This window comes from Sceloporus undulatus, chromosome 8 (assembly GCF_019175285.1).
Source record: "Sceloporus undulatus isolate JIND9_A2432 ecotype Alabama chromosome 8, SceUnd_v1.1, whole genome shotgun sequence".
NCBI lineage: Eukaryota > Metazoa > Chordata > Lepidosauria > Squamata > Phrynosomatidae > Sceloporus > Sceloporus undulatus.
Window position 1 is genome coordinate 21,275,741 of NC_056529.1, and position 15,057 is coordinate 21,290,797.

At 44.7% G+C, this 15,057-nt stretch overlaps 1 protein-coding gene across 3 annotated transcripts in view; it reads right to left on the reverse strand.

Annotated features, from left to right (window-relative positions):
- PIEZO1 (piezo type mechanosensitive ion channel component 1) overlaps nt 1–15,057 on the reverse strand; it is a 92,082-nt gene that overhangs the window by 50,831 nt on the left and 26,194 nt on the right. For all 3 annotated transcript variants that reach the window (XM_042438378.1, XM_042438380.1, XM_042438379.1), the window contains exons 2-3: nt 9,215–9,310; nt 2,412–2,534 (exon numbers count right to left, since the gene is read on the reverse strand). In XM_042438378.1, the coding sequence (XP_042294312.1) occupies nt 2,412–2,534; nt 9,215–9,310 (219 nt within the window). The remainder of the gene's footprint in view (nt 1–2,411; nt 2,535–9,214; nt 9,311–15,057) is intronic.

A 15,057-nucleotide genomic window follows, 5' to 3' on the forward strand; every position in this document is an offset into this window, starting at 1 on the left:
AACCACTATGCCACACTGGACATATTTCAGCAATAAGGCAAAAAGGCTAGAGTTAAAAATGCCGGGCATGTGTTAGCTTAAAGTTCAGTAACCCAGCCCGAAATGCAAGCAAGACCTCTTAGAATAAGGGACTAAAACACAACAAAATGGGCAACTACAAAGCCCATTATTTGTCTTATTTTTCCCTAGGGCCGGAGGCTCCCCATCTCTGTTTTCTCTAGTGCCTGGGCTCTGACTATCTAAAGGCTCTCCAGATTCTCACTTGTCCCATAGTTAAGATTGGCTCCAAATGTTCCCAACCTTTGGAGACACATAGCTATGGGGTTTGTATGTAAAAGTATAACGCAAATAATGCCCATGCCCCTTTTGCACAACATTTCAGTGCTCCTAGTAAAATGGTGCTATCTGACTCTATATAAAAGAAAAAGGGGGAAAAGGCAGGCACATAGACAATCCATTTCAAAACTTTTTTTGTTGGGACAAAAGGCATTCCAGTTTCTGTCCAGGTGACAAATGAGTCCATCTGACAAGTGAGGTTGTTCCATCTGGAGAAGACGAGAGAGGCTGAATTTCCAAACAGGGAATATATATATCTCCCCATGCCTCTGATTTCATTGCTCCGAAAACAAGACAGATGTTTGCCAGACACCACAGCCTCCTTCTTCCCTCCCGACGCAGTTGGCAAAGAGGGATGACAAGGAAAACAAGCCCACTGCGAGATTGCAAGACCTCACATTTCGGCTGTTCCTCGTCGGGTCAAGCCCCCGGCTTTCCGAATTTCTATTTTACAACCGCTTGTAAATAGCTCTCTAAACCAAAATGTCACCACCGATCAAAGTATCTGCAGAAAGGCAGCAGGGGGGCAAGAACAGCCTCGCAGGCGGGAAGAAGAACATTATTGTTCCAATGCAAAACACACATGGTTCAGAGTGTGTTGCTGAAAGGAGAACATTTGATCCCTCTTATCTTTCATGTATGAGAACATAAAGCTGCAAGAAGGGTCTTGACGGATCACAGGAAAGCCCACTCAATCCAAAACTAGCCCAAATCCTGTTGAGATCTGATACAGGTTTATCCGATGCAGAAGGTCTGTATTCAGTTCATGGTTGCAGGCGCAGATTTGCACATGCAGCACTCTTGTACTTGAGCATGTAGATGCACATTGCACATGCACATTGCTTGCACTTTTGGGTTGTGCAGCATTGAAATTCACTATCAGTATGGCATTTTGCAATCATATGGGGCATCACAGAGTTTTCTTGGCAAGATTGGTTCAGAAGAGGTTTGCCTTTGTCTTGCTCTGAGGCTGAGAGAATATGTGACTTGCCGAAGAATACCCAATGGGTTTATATGGCTGAGCTGGGAATCGAACCCTGATCTCCAGGGTATAGACACCATGCTGGCTCTCTTTAGTAAATATATAAATAAGTTATATTATTATAATGTTAATTAGAATGGAACAAAACCATAAGAGCATTGCAACCAAAAATAGAGCACCAAATAGTGCTAATGAGGAAAAGAGAAATAGGAATAGAAAAAGAGAGAAAAGCAAGTGAAAGGAAACAAAAATCAGAATACACGCTGTAGCAACAACACAGAGAGAGTAACACCGAAAAAGAAGTGGAAGAAACTGAGCCAGTAAAATACAAGGAAGATAATAACCAAGGAAGCAGTTTGATCACAGGAAATTAACTTAATCCAACCAAGGGTTGTTAAGAATAAGATAATCAAGACTTTAACTTGTTTATAGAAGTAATCTGAATTATGAGGGATGACATGCAAAGACTTGCGATGGACTAGGTTAATAGAATGTATACGTATAAATGTGTATCATAATTTTACTGGGAAACTGGGGCTTCCGTTTTTGCCCTGGATGGAGGCTGTGGCCTCCAAAGGGAGCAAAAAGAACCCACTTCCCGGTGAGTTCTTTTTGCATCCCAGAAGGGGCACCACAGGCGCACTCACATGTCATGATGACACCTCTTCCACCCAGCGCTGTTTGGGCACTGCGCTCAAGTGACATTATCATGGCACATGCTGTCTGGATGGACCTACAACTATGTCAAGTTAGGTTTTTGTTTCTGTATACTTGTTTTCTAATACAGTGCACCCTTCTCTTACGTGGGGGATCTGTTCCAGAACCCCCCCCCCCACAGTGTAAGGGAAATACTGCGTATGGTGGAGCCCCATTAAAATCAATGGGGCTCATGCCCATGGCACAACGTGGCACGGGCGCCACAGGCACAGGCGCCATTACTTCTTCTGGCACATACGCGGCCACACTGTATTTTGGGCAATCTGATGCGGCCACACTGTATTTTGGGCAATCTGTGCAGCTGCTGGAGGATCCCAGAGGCAGAAAATGAGCTTTCCAACCAACCAGAGTCTACAAGACAGAACAAAATACTTACAGTTGTGTCCAAGCAGCTGGTCGAAGCTGGGCACAGTGTAGAGGCATACCTGGAAGACCAGGTGGGCAAGGAGGAAAAGGATGCTGGTGGCCAGGAGAGCGCGAAGGAAGCGCCCCGGGTGACCTGCAAGCCAAAGCACAAAGGCATCACTGCTTAGCATTCTCCTCGCATTTTCAATACATTCAGAAAGGTTTAACTTCTGAAATTAAGATGGGGAGATTCGATAACAAATCACTGAAGAAACTAAGCAGGCTGGAAATACAATAAAGAAAGAAAGCGAGAAAACAATCAAGACAATATGCATGAATGAAACGAAAACAAACTTGGCAATTCCACCAACGAACAACAATACAACCAAACAACTGTAGAAGCTGCGTTTCAAAGGCCAAAATAAAAGTTAGATGTGCTGGTATTGTTAAGCCCCTTGTGTCTTTGGCCATGGCCACCACTGTAATGCAACCTTCACGAACGCATCTGGAATTGAACTCGGCTCCCAGGCTAGAAGAGGTTGTCCAACCTAGACCATTTACTTCAAAGCAACCGCAACACATTTGTTCCTTTTCCTCGTGTGTCTTTCATGCAGTATATCTGGCTCTATGTTTGCAGAAGCTGTTTGTGTTGGAAAAGATTGCAACCGCCCTAATCTCACAAACCAGGCAACCATAAAAACATACTAATGGGCTACTCCTGGAGTGTGAAGCCTCACACAGCACAAGGCAGTTAACTCGACAACTATGGCTCTTTGTGTTGCGCATAGTAAGCAAATCATGCAAACAAAAGTTTGGATGCAAAAGTATGGATGCAAAAACAACGTGCATTCCTCCTGGCAAGATTTGTTCAGGGGACCTTCCCTTGTGAGGCTGAGAGTGTGTGACTTGCCTAAAGTCATCCAATGGGTCCCATGGTTGAACTGGGAATCGAACCCTGGTCTCCAGAGCCATAGTCCAACCTTAAACCACTATGCCATGCTGGCTCTGTGCATTAATGCTGCACAGGATCAAACCTGGCTCAGGCATCGCAAGGCATACACATGCACACAAATATCTTTGCTTTGCAAGGATGTAGCTCTGCCGGCTGCAAGCCTTGCTCTCCATTCCTGGCGGCTCACCTTTGTGGCTGCCCACGGATGGAAAATTCCACCCGGATGCGTCCCAAGAAAAGCGGCCCAGGAGGGGAGTCAGATCTTCCACCAGATGCTGTTCCAAAACCCCCTGCCCTCCTTGGGCATGCCTCATAAATCTCAGAGTGCTGCCTCCAGGAGAGACAAGAGGAATGTGTGAAAGGGAGGGAAGAGGAGAAAGAGAGCTCACATTTTCCTCTCCGGATTTTTAGGAGGGTGGAAAGAGAGAAAGGAGCAAAGAAGAGAGAAAGAAGAGACTTTTCCAACAGCAGCCGTCCAGCATCCCTAGAGAGGACCACCGATGGCAGCCAGGAAGGAGAGGAAAGGTTACAGAGAGCAACCATCCTTCCCAAAATCTTGTTTTCCCTCCTTTTTTGCCTTTCAGGTCTCTGTCGGGAAGAAAGCTCAGATGGCACACAAGGCCATGAAATATTTAAAAAGGCAGCGCCATTAACAATGGCTCCTGTTATGGATCTGTCAGAGAGATCAGAGACAAAATTGGGGGGTCAGCAGAGATTTGGGGCAGGAGGAAAAAATGGATTTTTCCCCAAAGAGCTACAAATAATGGTGAATGGACTCTTAGGGTCTAAATGCCCTCAAGGTACCAGATCCCTTGGAAGCTAAGCCTTGGCGAGTATAAGCTGAGCCTCCCTGATCCAAAATGCTTGAGACCAGAAGTATTTTAGATCGCTCCCCCTTCCCGGTTTTATGAACATATACATATTGAGATTATCTTGGAGATGAGACTGAAGTCTAAGCACAAAATTCATTTATGTTTCGTATACACAGGATACATATCGCCTGGAGGTAATTTTGTACACAATAATTTTAATAATTTTGTGCATGGAACAACGTTTGTGTACCTTAAAATATAGGAAAGTCAGAAAGCAACCCATATGGACAATTCTGGAGTATTTCACATTTCAGAATACTTAGCCTGTACTTGGATGAGAGACAGCCAATGAATACCAGGAGCTGTAGGCTATATTTCAGAGGAAGGAACTAGCAAAACCAGCTCTGAGGATTCCTTGCTTAAGAAAACCACTGTGAAATTCATGGGGTTGCCATACATCGACTGGCAGCTTGAAGGTACATATACACAGAGAGCATAAATTTCCATAAGCAGAGTTAGGCATTAATTGCACTGTATAACCCTTGAGCAACTGGACCAAGACACCAAATGTCCAACAGAACGCACTACCAAATGCACATGTACATCCATGCACAATTCACAGGCATACACGTCCATGCAGAACCACATGTGCAACTCCACTTCCACAACCCTGAACCGAACACATCCATTCCGCTTCCAAGAAAAATATCCAACCATTTCCATAAGGGAACGTGTGCATGACACCCACGGGATCCTGTCCAGTGTCTTGCCTTCTCATGCTATGATATTATATATATATCTACATGTGAGTGTGTCTCATACAATCACACCCAGCACTTGAAAAACATTAAATGGTGTTTTTTGCGCTTAACTTCCCAAGCTCAGATTGAGCTATTGGACTATCTGTGTCCATTGCTGGACTGGGGGGGGGGGATTTGTGGAACTTGAATACACACACACACACACACACACACGCCCGCCCAGATCCAACCATCCCACCCTCATCTGCTCAAAACGACCTCCTGGGTGAGCCTGGGACCCTTCCCTGCTTTTCTCTCACTCTGGGTGCAATGTCCTTTTTTTGTTGTGGGTTTTTGGGGCTACGTGGCTATGTTCTAGAAGAGTTTATTCCTGACATTTTGCCAGCACCTGTGGCTGGCATCTTTAGGGAAATTTAGAGACTTCTCAGAAAATGCCAAAGCCACAGTTGCAGGTGAAACATCAGGAATAAACTCTTCTAGAACATGGCCACACAGCCCAAAAACCCCACAAAAAACTATGGATGCCAGCCATGAAAGCCTTCAACTTCCCAATGTCCTTTTCAGTTGAGCAATTTCAGGGCAAGGAGACGAGAGAAAAAGCAAAGATTTAAGCAACCGCCCACAAGCGTTTTAGCATCATGCCCTCCTTCCCCTGCCCTTTGCCAACTCATTTTTGAACTCTCTTGGTTAAGCGTTCTCTGTTAGCTAGAACCCATTCATTCACAGCAAGGCAGCTATGAATAGGAGGAAGAGATAGCTGGGGGAGAGATGCCTCGGTTTTAATTTAAACCTCCGTTTCCCACTTGGGAACAGCAGCAAGACAAGCGAACCACGAACACAGCCAAACTGGGGGAGAGGGGAGACCACAAGAGGAAAGAGCTGAGGACATGGTGCCTTCTTTAGCACTGTTCGTGCCCCACACCTCTGGCTAAATATACCTGCAAAGGGCAAAGGGTGGGAGCCCAAAGTATGGGGTGGACGGAAGAGAGGCTATAAGGAGACTCGAGGTTCAATGTGGTCAAAGAAGAGGCAGACACAAGGACGTGGTGTGGACCACAAGGGAAGTGTGCAAAACCTACTTTCTGTCTGGGGTTCAACAGGTATGACTCTGTGGGTGCCTTTGGGTCTTTCTCTGGGACAGATTCCCTTTGCACTGTGCAATCTTTGGGTTGTCAGGCAGCTGTGGATACTTCTGTGGAGGGGATGTGCACACCTGAAGGCCCCTAACCATGATCCCTTTTGCATGTTGTTTGCCTTCAAATTGTTTCTGACTTATGGCAATCCAAAAGCAAACCTATCACAGGGTTTTCCTGGCAGGTTTCTTCAGAGGGAGTTTGCCCTTGCCATCCCCTGAGGCTGAGGGAGTGTGACTTGCCCAAGATCACCCATCCCTCTTAACACCATGTAAATACCCACATGCAGAAATGTACTACATAAATGCTATGTGACCCTCACGCAGAACAGCGGCGTTGAACAACAAATGTCCATGCCTGCAAGCCACTGCACAATGCCAAATTCATCATGCACAATGGCAGTGCAAAGTACAGGATGCACAACCATAATGCAAAGCATAGGCTATGCAACCACAGCACACATTGCACAATGCGTAACTTGCAAAGAGAAGGTACGGATGAGCATGACATCTGCGCAACTCTGCTTCTACCACTATCAGTGGAGTCTGTCCATTGCCGAATGCTGACCTTTTGGCCCTGCATGCATAGCCTGACTTATGCATGCACATGCCCACCTGCACAGAACAAGGGAGCAAAGTCATTCAAGCAATGCCTCAAGCTTAAAGCAGGGGTGTGCAACCCCACAGGGAGCAAGGCTTCACCTTCACGTCTCGTGGGCCACATTCCCACAATCTGGGCAGACTTATGGTTGAAATAAAGGCTGTTGTTGCTTTGCAAATGGATGTTCTTTAAACAGCTCTGCACTCTTTCAACTGTTGTCAGCAATGGACTGAGCAGAGGTGAACTTAATCCAGACAAGCCACAGAAATTCTTTACAATCGTCTCTTCCGATTCGTGGGGGATCTGTTTTGGACTCACCCACCCCCTACGAATCTGCAAATTCACCAGTATTGGGGTCCCATGTATTTCAATGGCCACACACTCCAGCATGCACACCATTTTGTTCCCTCCCTGATCGCCATCCGCAAAGAGCAATGTCACGGATCCCAAGGCCGTGAAAAGGGAAGGCTGACTGTACTTTGAAATATTCGTTCTCAATAGTCTTCAGGTTCCTGCTCCTTGTCTTGCTTATCCATTTTGTATGATGACCTGGATGCAAATCCATTTGCAGCTCTCACTTCGGACCCTTTCACGGGACACATTTATAGTGCTATGATTTCACTTGAATTGTCGTGACTGCATCCTATGCAACCCTGGGATTTGTAGTTTAGGGATGGAATAGTTGTTATTCTCAGCCGGAGAGCTCTATTGCTTCGCTAGAGGATGTAACCCTGGCAGTTAAAGTGAAATCACAGTACTATGACTTTGGAGAGTGAGAGGGCTCCTGGACTCAGGTTTATACTCCATTCAGGACTAGGAAAGTGTGCAGCCCGGCAGATGCTTCAACTCCCAGCAGCCCCAGCCAGCAGAGCCCATGGTGAGCAATGCTGAGAGTTGCAGATGCCAACATCTGGAGGGCCACACAATTGCGTCATGACCGCCTGAGTGGGCCCAACTCCTAGCAAAAGCAATCCTTTCAGCAAGAGCAGAGCAGCCCTGTCCTTCCAAAACAGGAAGGGTTTATGACATCTCTCCTATCAGAAACCGGAGATGGCCAAGTGGCAGGTAGCCAAAGGCCAGCTGGGAAGCGACTGAACGCAGAGCAAAGAAAAATACCTCCACCAGAGACCCTGGGGACAGGCTTGCCAGGAAGGAAACCAACTCCTAGCTCTAATGGGTGGGGAAACGGAGGAAGAAAGGGGAATTTGGGAACAGAGCTCACTGGGGATCCTGCCATTCTGCTCCAAAATCAGCAGCGAACGGAAAAGGAGCAAGATGTTGGAGCAAGCCAGGAACAGCATGCGGTTTTATAGCTCTCCCCCTGCATTGCATTGTCCCTACTTTGTAGAATTTTATAGAGTCACAGAATTGGAAGGGACTCCCAAAGGCCACCATTGCAATGCAGGGATCCATTCCTAAAGAGGTGGCCCTCCAACCTTTGTTTGAATACGTCCAACTAGAGGGGAATATTCTTTTAATTCACAGCATACCCATCCACTCCAAACCATGATACTATCTCAAAGTCAAGGACAAGAAGGTAAAGATACCAGGTCTTTCTGTGGGGTTCATAGAATCTCAGAGTTGGAAGAGGCCCCAATGGTCATCCAGTCTAACCCCATTTTGTGAAGTCGAAGGCTTTCATGGTCAGCATCCATAGTTTTTTGTGGGTTTTTCGGGCTATGTTACCATGTTCTAGAAGAGTTTATTCCTGACGTTCCACCAGCATCTGTGGCTGGCATCTTCAGAGATGCTGGTGAAATGTCAGGAATAAACTCTTCTAGAACATGGTCCAAAAAACCCACAAAAAACTATAACTCCATTTGGCCATGCACAAAGACACAATCCAAGCACTCCCAACTAATGGCCATCCAAACTCTGTTTGAAACCCCTCAAGAAGGAGACTCCATCGTTCTCCAAGGCAGCCTCTTCCATTGTCGAAAAGCTCTTACTATCAGAAAGATCTTCATAATGTTTAGATGGAATCTATTTTCCTTTAGCTTGCATCCATTGTTCCGGGTCCTGTTCTCTGGAGCAGCAGAAAACAAGCTTGCTCCATCCTCAACATGTTACCCCTTCAAATACTTAAACAGGGCTGTCATATCACCTCTTAACCTTTGCTTATTCATCTGGGAATAATGAAGAATCTGCAATCTCTTTTCCTGTAGTTTGTACCCATTGTCCCATTGTGTCCTATTCTCTGGAGCAGCAGAAAACAAGCTTGCTCCCTCCTCAATATGACATCCCTTCCAATACTTAAACAATATTGATCATGTCTCCCATTAACTTTCTCTTTTCCAGGCTAAACATCCCCAGATCCCTTGGGACGTCCGCTCCTTACACTTTCTACTTTCCGCCTTGCTTTCCTTCAAGACTTTCTATCTCCAAATACAAAATCAAAGTGGAATATGAGCTTACAATAACATTGCTTTCCAAACTGTGGAAACATGGAAAAAGAAAAAAAGCAAACCAACATGAAAATGTACACACTACAGAAGAGCCCAGATTATTATTATCTTTGCACAAAGCTGACAATTGTGGACTCCCTAAATCAAGCGATGAAAATACAGACGGCTTACCTTTTATAGTGCATTCAGTGGGGCTCAGGAACCACGGCAAGAGAAGGAGGTAGAGAAGGTATACTAAGGAGAGTCCGTTGAACCGGAAGAGGCATGCTAAGGAGAGAAAAGAAGAGCGAGGATCAACACAAGAAACAAAACAATCCTTGACAATTTGACATTAATGCAAAATTCTGCAGAATCAATGCAGTTTGCTTAACTGCCATCCTACAGAAAACTGGGATTTGTAGTTTGATTTGGCACCAGCATATTTTGGCATAGAAAGGCAAAGACCTTGCAAAACTCCAAATCCCAGGATTCCATAGGATGGAGCTGCAGCACTTAAAGTGTCACCAAAGTGCATTATTTCTGCAACGTAGATGTACAGCTTATGACAAGGAATACCAAAATGCCATAGACTTGTGTTGCTACTTATGATACAGCCATAGAAACTAAGGAAAATCTTGCAGGAGTTGAGACAGGAGGAGCCATACCAATAGTCTGCACCATGGCATCTGACAATAATACTACTATTACTACTACTACTAATTATTTCTTTCCTGCCGCTCTTTTAGGCTTAAGGTTTGCTTTTTGGAATATTTTGAATATTTTCAAGCCATAGATGGTTGAATCCATGGATACAGAATCCGTGGATATGGAGGGCCAACTGCAAAAGCTAAAAATGCACATATAAATTATACATCCATGCTTCTCAATTATGCTCAAAACGGAGGGCATTTTGGAATTCCTCCTGGACAGAAAGTGGAAATGTAGGACAAGTCCTGGAAAAGGAGGGTGTCTCGTCACCTTGAACTGCAACCACTCCGCTCTACTGCCTCTGAGTCTTCTTAGCCCATCTGCCATGGCTCCATCCTACAGGATGCTGGGATTTGTAGTGCTCTTGGTCAGCAAAGCACAAAGACCTTGCAAGCCTACAAATCCCAACATCTCATTGATGGAGCTACAGCACTGAAAAGTGGTGCCAAAAACGGCATCGTTTCTGCAATGGAGATGCGCCCCAGGAAGGCACTTTATGACTATCATTGCTAAACAAATGCATGAAAGCAACACTAATAACCTTGTTTTTTTATTATTAGCAGTCATGCTCTCCCAGGGATATTAAACTTTATGACCAGGAGCTTAAGCAAGACAGCTTTCTGGTTTTATAGGGTTTGGCCTTCCGACGCTGGGGATCGTTTTGCAAGTCCGCAATGGATAGTGAGATGCTCCAAAGGCTTTTGGGGGGGAGGAATGGCATTTTCAAAACCAAAAGGATGAAAAATTAGCTTTCCTGGAAGATGCCTCTCAATAAAGAACAACCACCTGCAAGGCCTATCTGCATCTTTCACCGGACATCATCATAGGACTGTGACTATAAAGATAAAGACATTGATCCTTATTTATGCCCTGCCTTTTTTTAGCCGCCAGATACAGCTAAAGAAAATGAAATCACCCCAAAGTTTAAAATATAATTAGACCAACAATAGAATTAAAACCAGTTAAAAACAGACCCATAAAAGGAGAAATAATATAAGCAACAATGAGGCACATTATGAAAGGTCTTTCATTGCTCTCCAAAGCAATATCCGCCATCAGAGACCTCCCAAAAGAGACAAAAAGCCCAAGTCTTCTCCTACTTAAGGAAGGCGAGATAAGAAGGATGCTACGGAAGACTAGTAAAGGAAGGATACTATGGAAGGAAGGAAAGGATTATTAAGGAAGGATAGTAGGGAGGAATTGTTGTGGCACCAGAACTCCTTGACAGAGAAGGCTAAATGTTTCATCAAACTACAATTTGCAGAATGGCACAAGTTGGAGCCAAGGCAATCAAAATGGTGTCAAACTGGATTATTCCTGCAGTGCGGATACAGGACAACTCCTACACAAGGCTGCCTTGAGGCACTGTATCACACCCTTCTTCCAAATTCCTCTGCAAAGTTCAGGGCTGGACAGATGGGCTTTTTTTTTGTTCACTCCCAAAATGAAACTGTAATTTTTGCCTAAAAATAAACCCCGGCGACGAGGAAAGGCCGGCCTTGTCTTGCGATCGCAACAGTTCGGCAATGCGCCACTTGGGCTCCGGATCAGAGCTTGCAACCTGACTTTCTGAAAAAATGATGTATGGCTCATTGCTGTTGCAAAAAAGACATCAGCTACCAGAGAAGCGCATCAAGGTTAACTTGTTCCCAAAAGATAATTGCACAACTTTGTTACCAGCACAATGCTATTCAGAGATGTTTAAACAACTTAAAAACTTTAAAACCAGAAAGGAACTGGGAGGAAAATGCTCCAAGTGGAACAAACTTTTAGAAGTAATGAGCAAACTTGTTGTTGTGTGCCTTCAAGTAATTTTGGACTTATGGCAACCCTAAGGCAAACCGATCATGGGATTTTCTTGGAAAGATTTGTTCAAAGGTTTCCCATTGCCTTCCTCTGAGGCTGAGAGAGTGTCACTTGCCTTGAGGTCACCTAATGGGTTTCCATGGCCCAAAAACATGAGATTCGAACCCTGGTCTCCAATGTCACAGTCCAACGCCCAAACCATTATGGCCAAGCTGGCTCCTATGAGCAAATAGTATTCATTAAACTTTCACTTTTAAATGTAACAATGTTCCTTTTCATTTTTAAAAAGTTAAAAATTAATTTTGCAACTAATTTTTCAACATCGTGACCAACAAAAGCTGTGCCCTGAATCTTGCTTGCATGCAGCCTGGGCCCTGAATTGGTCTCTGAATCCAGTCCTGATTTCTAAAATGAGAGTTTGGGGGGAATTAGTATATACGTGTGTGTATGCGCCTTCAGGTCAATTTATGGGGATCCCATGAATTTCCTAGGGCTTTCTTAGCCAAGAAATCTTGGTTTTGCCAGTTCCTTCCTCTGAAATATAGTCTGCACCACCGGAGTCTCCTTTCGCAAATGCATGGAGTGATGCCCAAAAAGGACTCTTAGAATCAGACTGTATGAATAGTCACAGAAATGCAAACCATATAGTTCTGCATAAACTTTGCACCAATTTACTCCATGCATCTGAGGAAACAGACCAAGTCTACGAAAGCTTATGCTACAACATCTTTCGCTCAGTTCGCCTCAAAGGTGCTACCAAGATCCCTCTGCAAACTGGCTTGACACATCTACGTCTCCGATTTGCACCTCTTGGGTATTGGGGGGAGGATTGGGGATTTGGGGGTTTTAAATTGTAATTTTTTAATTGGTTGATGTTTTAATTATACTGTTAGAATCCACTTTGATTCCTTGTGAAATAGCGGAACACAATAATAATAATAATAATAATAATAATAATAATAATAATAATAATTATTATTATTATTATTATTATTATTATTAGGGCCCATTCAGACTATGAAAATAATCTGAGTTGAATCCTTGGTGTTCACACACGTCCCAAATACATTTGAGGTACTTTTGGGGGGCTGGCAAACCCCCCCCCCCACTTAACTCAGGATATTCAATCCTGGGATTTCCCCCCCTGAGAGATCCACATCCATCCTCATTGTCGGCATTATGAATGTTTCTGAATCAATTCAGATTGCTCTGTATCATTAAAGGAAGGAAGGGAGGCAGCTCCATTTTAACCCGAAACAATGGCATGTGTGAGTAACACAAGGGTTAAAATGACTCAAAGGGATTCATGAGCCCAAAACGTAATGGGAACAACAAATACAATGTGCATCAGTGCCGTGATCCGCATCTCCCCGGGGCAAAAAAATGACCCCACTTAGACATCATGATTCATGCGACCTATAATCTCTGGGAAATGCAACATGTCCTAGCAATGTTTCACACCCAAGTTTTCAAATTCCTAGAGATGAATAAAAAAAGCCAGAAAGACAGAGGCCCAAATAGGGTTAGCGCTGAACCCTTGACCAGTGAATTGGGACAAAAATCTCCCCAGACTCTCTTGCACAGAAGGAGGAAATGGGCAGCTCCTTTCCTGTCTTGGCCGGAGGAAGGCAGAAGCACACAACGCTCAGCGGAGCTTTCAAAACAAATTCAGTGGAAATGCTCCTCCGGAAACGCGCACAGAACCAGCGCAACCCTCCTCTGCAGGGAGCACTAGGATCCATGAAAAGCACCAATATTTTATGGTGCAAGTGATAGGATCCTTTCTAGAACTGGAAACTACTGATCATCGGTTCCACACCAAGAATCTGAGGTCCACAACGCACTGCAGAAATAATCCAGTTTGAGGCCGCTTTAAGTGCCCTGGCTCAATGCTAGGAAATCCTGGAAACTGTAGTTGTTGTTTGTATTCTTTGTGGCAATTCTTCCTTGATGTGTAAACTTAACCTTAGCGGATTATTTCTACAGTGTAGATTAGATCTATGGCTCAAGAGACCCAGGTTCACAGTCCTTGATGAAACATGGATGACCTTAGGCTACAACTCCCTTCTTCCATGCCTTGCCTACACTGCTGGGTTGTTGTGAAGATAAAAAGTGTGGAGAAGGGAGAAAACACTGTCCTACACTTCTTAGAGAAAAGAAAGGATATTTTTAATGTGAAGCTGAAGGCTTTCATCCATAGTTTTTGGTGGGGTTTTCAGTGTTATGTGGCCATGTTCTTGAAGCATTTATTCCTGATATTTTGCCAGCATCTGTGGCTGGCATTATATATATATATATATATATGAAACGGATAAATTAAAAAGGAATGATGAGACCCAAACAATGATTTATGAGAGACTGGAGAGGCTTAAGCCTGGAAAGCTGAAACTGCTACTGGAACAAATTGAGCACGTTCTCTTAACAAAAACATGCTCCAAGGAGTTGAACCTGCGCCCAACCTAATCCTGGACTTGGCTCCCGTGTGGACGGATTTGCAATGTCACTCGGCTACCATCTTCCCCCAGGAACGGATATTGGGTTTGGATGGCCACCCAAAATGCAAACTACATGCATCTAGGCCGGGGTTAGCATGGGGTTAGTCTGCCTCCGCAGCAAAGATCCAGACCAGGAGGGGAATCCTAGCATCCGAAAATCAGACAAACTGTAGGAAGCCAGGCTCCGCTCAAAGGGAAAAAAGCTCTGCCTTCCTTTCCTTGGCTCTGGAGGAGGCATTTTTGTTCCATGACTTCACCCACGTCTCTTCGCCCAGCTTTGTTTCTTGAGGATAGTCGGAGGAGTTGCAAGGGTTTTGCAGCCAGGCGCGTGCGACTCCTTTTACGCTGCTCCTCTGCTCCATTTTCTTAATTCCCAGAGCTTGGGGGAAAGGTTGCCATTTGGGGCTGAGATGTTGCAACCCAGACACTGTCGGACTGTAACACCCAGCATTCCTCACCGTTGCTTACGAAAGGCCTTTCCCCTCCATGGCAAATGAAGGAGAACTGAGAGCCGCCATACAGAACAAGTGGACTTCCAGATACTTTTGTTTTAACTAAACATCCTGTCTTTCGCCCAACATGGGAACCAGGGCAGCTAACATCATGAATTAAAAAGCATTGGACTACAACTCTGGAGACCTGGGTTCAATTCCCAGCTCGGCCATGAAACCCATTGGGCAATGTGAAGTCAAAGGCTTTCGTGGCCGGCATCCATAGTTTTTTTCTGGGTTTTTTGGGTTATGGGCCATGTTCTAGAAGAGTTTATTCCTGATGTTTTGCCAGTATCTGTGCCTGGCATCTTTAGGGATGATCTTCTCTGAAGATGCCAGATGCCACAGATGCTGGCGAAACGTCAGGAATAAACTCTTCTAGAACATGGCCACATAGCCCGAAAAACCCATAAAAAACCCATTGGGTAACTTTTGGCGAGTCACACTCTCTCAGCCGCAGGAGAAGCCAACGACAAGCCTCTTCCGAACAAATCTTGCAAGAAAATCCCTTGACAGCATTGAAATCAGAAATGAT